This window comes from Pediculus humanus, genomic scaffold (assembly GCF_000006295.1).
Source record: "Pediculus humanus corporis 1103172107504 genomic scaffold, whole genome shotgun sequence".
NCBI classification, from domain to species: Eukaryota; Metazoa; Arthropoda; class Insecta; order Psocodea; family Pediculidae; genus Pediculus; species Pediculus humanus.
Genome location: NW_002987120.1, coordinates 35,273 through 43,537, shown reverse-complemented (window position 1 = coordinate 43,537; position 8,265 = coordinate 35,273). Strand labels below are relative to the sequence as shown.

General features: G+C 20.7%; 1 protein-coding gene across 1 annotated transcript; it reads right to left on the bottom strand.

The window, feature by feature from the left end:
• Window positions 1-1,626: 1,626 nt before the first annotated feature.
• Window positions 1,627-2,267, bottom strand: Phum_PHUM160470 (uncharacterized protein; the record flags this gene model as incomplete). The annotated part of the gene is made up of 3 exons (XM_002424855.1): window positions 1,627-1,710; window positions 1,796-1,975; window positions 2,139-2,267. The coding sequence occupies 3 exons, from the start codon at window positions 2,265-2,267 to the stop codon at window positions 1,627-1,629; spliced, it is 393 nt and encodes a 130-aa protein (XP_002424900.1).
• Window positions 2,268-8,265: the final 5,998 nt, after the last annotated feature.

The following is an 8,265-nucleotide window of genomic DNA, read 5'->3' as shown; positions in this document are numbered from 1 at the left end:
GTATGTATATTATATATATTATTTTTATAGTGTTAAATAGTATAAAGGAAATTTTTTTAGGGAATAAATATTATTAAAATTTGGTTACCCGAATAAATTGAGTAAAAATTTACAAAATGAGATCAATCGAGGGTTTTTTTTTTTTTTTTTGTCTTAATAATATTCTTATAAAATTTGATATTGTACATAAGCTTATTAAATTATTAAAACGAAAAAATGTAATTTAAAGACATTATTAATAATGACAGGAGAGTAAGATATTTAAAACTTAAGTTTTTTTTTAAATAAATAAATAAATTAAGTTCTTTATGTATTCGATATATTGGTTAAAAAAAAAAAAAATGAATTTAAAAAAATTTTTCACGTTACGTCATATTGAAGTTTTTAACCTTCAATAATTTTGTTTCTATTTAGTTAAAAAAAAAATATTTTTTTTTTTTATCGGAAATAATATAATTTATATTTACTAAATTATAACTAAAAAAAATTTTTTTTTTCTTTTTTTTTTTATGATAAAAGATTAAAAAAGTATTTGAATTCACAAATGAAAGCTTGAATTGAATTAATTTTTATTTAAAAAATAGTTTTTTTTTTTTTTTTTTTTTTAAATCATAAAAAACCATCTTGATTTTTTTTTTTTTAAAAAAAAAAAATAATTCATTCCCAAGGTAATTTGATAAAAAAAATACTTTTTTAAAAAAATTCTTTAAATATTTTTTTTTAATTAAAGGCAATTTTAAATGGGTTAAAGAACATCCAAAAAAAAAAAATTTGTTTTAAAATTATACATAAATACTATTTTGCCGTTATTATATAGAATTTGTTTGCTGATAAAATTTTTGGTTGGAAAATGCACTCATCATAAAGTTTAAATTTAAATACGTGCAATTTTATTTTTAAAAAAAAGAAATTTAAAGAACCACCTAATTAAATTTAAAAAAAAAAAAAAAAGTGCAAAAAAATTGAAATTATTAATTTGTAGATTAGTTAAAAATTAAAAATTAAATCAAACACTGTTAAAATATACGTATTTATAAATAAATTAAATATTAAAATTTTTTTTTTTATTATTTTAACAATTTGAAAAAAAAAAATTTTTTATTTTATTAAAGTATACAATTGATAAATATGTATTATTAACTAAGTTTTTTAACATTTTAAGTTATGATTTTGATTCAAATTTAAAATTATAAGTAAGGAAAACTGATAAATTAATTTGTGAATAATTATTAAAATGTTTATTTAATACAATAATAAAATTTATTTTTGAAAAATTTCAAATCGGCATAATTTTAAATTAATTAACATTAAATATGTTTTTTAATTGAAAAAATTTAAGGTATGAGAATGAATTTTTATTAGGAAAATCTTATTCGAATTATCACTGTAAGGAAAGCTTTCATTCAATAACCAATGAAATTAAGCACAGTAAAATTTTAAACAATTTTTTAATTAGATTTATATCCTAATGTCCTGTTTTACAAAACTTTAAATAATATTCACTGAAAATTGTGTTTTATTGTACATCAAGGTAAAAAAAAAAAAATATTTACATGAAATTATAATTTAATATATTTTTCGAGGTAATTTTTCCACTGTTACTGGCTACATTACTAGGTGTGTCTTTTAATTGTTTTTTAGACATATCCAAATCTGTTTTTTCCTTGAATGGCTTCTTACATGAAGAACTCGGTTTTTTCGATTTTCTATCTTCATGATGCTTTAAAAAAAATTTTTATTTTGCAAATTTTAAACAAATTTTATTTCGACTAAATAAATTATTTTCACGACTTACTTTTAACTTTGAAGATGATTTACCATAATGATTATTATTATCGTGAAAATATTGTGTTATTCCTTGCCTCCAATTATCACCATGACCATCCAGTCTATCTATTAAAAATTTTCTTTCTTTTCTAACTTGTCTAGTATATTTGTAAACTTCTTGAATTCTATGAACCAGTCTTTCATTATCCTAACATGAATTTTATTCAATTACTTGACAGTAATTAATAATCATCAATATTTTTAAATATTGTCATTAATTTAATTAGGTTTTATTAAACAATTATATTTTGAAGGGAAAATTTGACTACATTAGAAGAGTCACAGTAAGTGTTAAGAAACTTGTAATTTACCTGTTGAAGAACTTCACATCTTTCTAGTAGCATTTGATATTTTCTTCTGTATATCATTTCTTCTCTACTCTCCCCTCCCCCTTCATCCTCAGATTCTTCGGACATCATATCTTGATCATTTATATTCATAAATAAAAGTTAAGGGTTATTTTAATCTATTGTTGCTAAACAAAGTTTTTAATAGGCAACGTTACAAATGTTGATTACCAACTACAAAAAAAAAAAAAAAAATTTTTTTAAATGTTTTGAAATTTATTAATTATTAATAAATATTATAGATTAAAACGTGTTAAAAATTTATATATATTAAAAATCAATAAAAAATGTTAATTTTTTATTTATTTAAAAAGGTCGTAATAATTTATAATTTATCATAAAATAAATACAATAATAGTTGTTATTGATTAGATAAAAAAAGTTTTTTTTAAATTACAGTATTTTTGTGAAAAACACATGTTAACATACATTTTAAGGTACGGTAATTATCTTAAAATAAATTTATATTAATTTTAAAAAAGTGTTATAAAAGTGATGAGTGCTAACTGTATCGTTTTAATAATTTTTCAAAATAGAAAGTAGTTTTATAGGCTTAATATAATTGAATTAAAATAGTATTAATGAAAGCTAAGGATAAATTTTAAAAGCTATAAATTTTAGGAATTTAAGCTTCAAATAAAGTCTTAAAGTATTTGCAAAAAAAAAAAAAAAAGATCCGAATGGATTAAAAAATTGGTGATAACTTTTTTATTAGTTTTCAATACGAAAAAAAAAAAAAATTGAATTGTGTACTTTAAAATTTTTTTTTTTTATGATAAGGCAACAATAAATAAAGATAAATACAAAAGAATGTACATTTATTTTTAAATAAAATCAATTGTGAATAAAAACGTTGGCGATTGAAAAAAGCGCAGGCAACAAGTCGAATTACATTAATTCTAATTTACAATTGGTTTCATACATATATATTCACGCAAGTCTCATCAAACTTTTCTATCTTGAAAGTAATGAATTTTATAATTATTTTTAGTTCAGTATAATTAGTCAATTTGCCTCTTATATTTAATTTTATTCATTAAATAATTTTGATGTTTCCAGTGTTACGATTTTTTTAAAACTTAAATAAAGTTAGGTTAAAAAAAAAAAGTCACTATTTTAAGTTATTTTGAATATAGCTTAATAATGAAATGTGAAATTATTGTTTTTGAGTTTCTATTGTCATTTAATGTATTTTTTCGTTATTGACTTCATAATATCACCTGTAAAACAACTAATTCAAAATAATTATTGAATGATATAGGTAAGTTCTATTTTCATTGTTTTTAATTATTTGTATTCAAAATTTTTTTTTGTTTTATAGTAACTAGGTTCAGTGTCAAATTTTTATTGCATAACTCAGTGATTAAGGTTAAATATAGTTTATCTTGAAGTAAAGAAATTTTTTTAAAAAAAATATATATAATTTAACATTTATTTATTTATTTATTTTATTTAATAAAAATCATTTTTTATTGATTTTTTTTTTATTGACAAATTCAAAATTGTTTTTTAATTAAGTGCATTGTATAATTTGTTTTTATGAAAAAGATATACATAACAATATACGATAACATTTTTAGAATTAAAAACAAAGATTGAGTTGGGCAATAATTTTTTTTTTTTTTTTTCGATATACCAATTAAATATAAATTATTATTCTTTAATTATAATTAGTTTATAATAATGTTTACATTTCTGTCTGTGAGTTTTATTATCTTTATAATTTAAGTATTAAGTCACTATAGAAATGATAAAGACAAATTATTATGATAATAAATTTGTTTTTAAAAAATAATAATTTAAAAATATGCTCTATTTAAAATTTTTAATGCAAATGCTAAAACAATTTTTTTTTTTTTCAAATTAATTTCTTTTAATAATAAATCACGAATGCAGTTATTTAATAAACATATCTAAAGCCGAAGCTTAATTGCAAAAATTCATATTAACACAAAACATAATAGGAAATTTCCTTATTATTATTATTATTTATAAATATTTTCTACATAAAGGCAGGTGTATTAATAAAATTTTTGTGTTATGAAATTAGATTAGCCTTATCTTGTATGCATTACCAAGATAATAATTCAAGGATACCCTTAAGTATAATTCAATTGACATATAACATTCATTCGAAACAAATCGATTAAAAATGTTTTTTTTTTTTTGTTTTTGGTTTATTAAACAGTTTAACTTTTGAAAAAAAACTATTAAAATGATTTTTATCGAATGAAAAAAAAAAAATAAAATTTTATGTCAGACAAATAATGTAACTAAATTTTAATTAAAAATTTTTTTTTCTATTTTTTTCATTAATAAAATATGATTGACATTTTTTTAATTTGTTTGTGTGTGTGTGCGTGTGTTTATTAAAAAATGATGAATCTAACTAAACATTGGTCATTTATAACCATTAACATATTAATTTATAAATTTTTTTTTTACATTATTATTATTGACAGACTCCATAATTTTATTTTGAATCGAAACAATTGCCAATAATAAAAACACCAAAGTTTGAGTTAATAGTAAATAATTTTTTGTTTGTTTTTAATGTTTATTTATTAATTAAAAATTACAAATGATTTTATATTTTTTTAAATAAAAATATTATTTCATTTAAAGTAATTTTTATTTTTTATTGTAAGTTAATTTTAAAAAAAAAAAAAAACTAGATCAGTTAAGTAATGGTTTCTTTTTTATATTTTTTTTCTATTATTCAAGGCCATTTATTATTATTTTCATGCATGGACGATTTTTTATTTTATTTTCTGTATTTACTTTTTTTTTTCTATGTCGGTTTATTTAAACTTGACCTAAATGTCCATTTGACAAAAAAAAAAAAAAATTAAATTAAATTACCTTTCTCCAACTCTATAAGTTGTAATTTTTTTTTTTTTTCTATTTGTATTTAGTATGATATCAGTAATTATGCACGCACGTTTTTTTTGTATTATTTAGGCAGGAAGAGGTAAAAAGTAATCAAAAAAATAAGAAACAAAAGAATAACAACAACAAAAAAAAAAAAAAATTAATCGTTAAGAAGTAACTTGATGTCAAAACAAAAGAGATATTCAATTCTTTTTTTTTTTGTGTGTAATATCTCGTTCGTTTTAAGATATAATAAACATTGTCGTCATTGAAAATTATTTCCTATACAAAAAAAAAAAAAAAAAAAATTATTTTATGCGTATCGATTGGTTAGTTAACGATGATTTAAAAAGCAGGGGAAAAACAAAAAATGTCTACCGTGTTATTGTTTTGTTTGTTTTGTTTTTAATTTCAAATACAACGTGCGTGAAATTTTTTTACAAATCAGTGTAAGTGTGTTTTGAAAATTTGAGTTTTAACGTACTAATTATTAATAATAATAATAATTGAAAATTTGGAAGGGAGGGGGTGGGAAATTAAATTTTATTTTGCAAAGAATTTTTTTTTTAGCCATTCAGGTACAAAATTTACGACACTTTTTTTTTGTTTTGCTCGCATTCATAAAGTTTTTTCATTATTATTATTCTCTTATGTAACAAAGTTTTTCTTATCATTGCAAAAAAAAAAAAAAGGGAAAAATTCTCTTATCAGTTATAAAATTTTCGATCGAAAGATATAACAAAAGAAGAAATTAAACGATTAAGAATAAAAAGAAAATTATTATTATTATTATTATTATTATTTATCGAGACGTGTTTTTTTTTCTATTTTTTTCTATATCTAAATCTTTGTTATCGAACGTAAATTTTCACGTTTTTCATTTTCTTTTTAGAGTGTAAGAGTACCAACAGATCACGAAATTTTCTCTCTCTCTCTCTCTCTTTTCAAGTTCAATTAGTTTGCGATGGAAAATTTCTTTCTTTTTTTTTTCTTTTCTTTTCTTCGGTTGTGTGTGTGTGTGTGTGTGGCACGTCACACGAAAATTTTAGATCAAGTTAACAAAAAATGAACATTGTTTTCTGTTTTGTATTGTTTTCAATTAATTTTGTTTTTTTTTATCATCGTCTCATTTTCCGTGATTTTCGTAGAAAAAGAAAATTGTCTGTTGTTTTACAAAAAGTAAAATAAATTTTAAAAGAAGAATAATAAAAATCTATTGAAAATATTTTTATTTAAAAAAAGGTCAAACTATCTATACAAATACCAAAAATTTTTCATCGTCGTTAAAAAATATTTCTGTTTTTTTTTTTTTTAGGTTTTTCGGTTTTTTTTTTTTCGTCGGGATTTTTAATAACATCCCCCGGGAATTCTTAGAATCATTTGATTTATTCGTTTGTGTTTGCACCATGTTACTAAAAACCTCGTTGAGAATTAATTTTCTTTTTGTTTTTTCTCTCTCTCTCTCTTTTGTGCAGGTCATGTGAAAGTAGTTTGGGTCAAAATTGAAAACTTTTCGCCGCAAAATAATTTTAATATTGTAAATTAATTAATTAATTAATTACACAAATTTCATTGGAGGATTTTAGGTTGTTTTTTGTCATGAGAAAACACATGGTATTTTTTTGGAAATGTTTGAATTACCACGTGATCGATAAAGAATCCTGGAAATTTTTTTTTTTTTTTTTTATTTAGCACACCTTATTACATGCGGAAATTTAATTTTTAAAACTTCAACGTTAAATTTAAAAGAAAAAAAAAATTTCGCTTTTTTTTTTTCTCTTATAAATTCTCTCATAATTTGCGAAGCACGTAATTTCCCCCCCCCCTTTCTCCCTTCTCTCCCCTTTCCTCCATAATTTTATGGGTTTTAGTAAATATTAACTAAACAAAACCTTTTCGTTAACAGTTTAAAATGAAAAAAAAAAAAAAATTTCATTTAGTTTTTTTTTTTTTTTTTTTTTTTTTAAACGTGTTTGTGTGGATTAGGATTTTAACGATTTTTTTTGTTATTTACGTAAATGTAGTTTGATATTTTTTTTTTTTGGGGGGGGGGAGGAAAGAAATAGAGTTTGGTTAAATTTGACCTGTTGAAAATATTTTCACGTAAGGTTTCCTTTAATATCAAATTTAATTAATTTTTCGTTTTTTTTTTTTGCACACGTCTTCATCGTAGTTTAATTTTTTTTTTTTTTTTAAAATAAAATCGAAATATTTATTTTTATCATAACGAACCAATAAAACAATTTTTATTATTGTTTACACGATAAGTTAGTTTTGAGATTAGTTTCTTTCATTTTTTTTCTTTTAAATTTAATTTTATTTTGTCGTTTTCTTGTGTGTTTCGTCCTGGAAAAGGAGAGAAAAAAAATTATGGAAATAATTTGATGGAAAATTTTTTAAATCGAAACAGATTTTCTTTTATGATGATGAACAGATGTTGAGATTCGCCCAAAATTTTCTTTTTTTTTTTTTTCTACTCCGTTCAGAACCCGTTATTTATTTTTAATTTTGGCTTTAAAAATAAAAATAATGAAAGAGACAAGGAAAAAACAAAAACATTGGAACGGATATATATATATGTGTATATTATTTGTTTTAAAAATTCAAACGAAATCGTAATAATAATAATAATAATGGCTCAGTATTTATTTGATTGCGGTAGGCCTCGGATGCGGATGTAAAAATATTACGTATTATAGTAAAAAAAAATTCCCTTTTTTTTTTGTTTGTCGTAGTGAAAAAAGTTTTTAATGAGGAAAAAAAAAAATTAATCGAGTATTAGTGAGAGACAATCGTGGAGTGATGGTTGTTGTTGTTTAGTGATTTTTTTTATATATTTTAAATAAGGTTTTCAAGGTTCGGTTCTTTAATAATGAATAAAAGGAGAAAAAATTTAAAAAAAAAAAAAATTATATAAGAGATTTTTAGTTTTTTTTTCTTTTTTTACTCTTCTACGAAAATAATTTTCTTGCCAAATTGAAAATCATCCAACGATGAGTGACATGATTTTTTGCATAGGCGATTCAATATTTATTTTTCTTTTAAGTTTTTTTTTTTTTCAAACCGTAAAATGAATAAATGAAATTCCCACGTCATATAGCGTGTGTGTGTGTGCGTGTACGTTGTCAATCTCGTTTATATATTTTCAAGGTTTCATCCGAAGCCTACTTTTAATGTGTTTAGTGTCCGTTAATTTAAAAAAAAAAAAATTTTTTTTGTT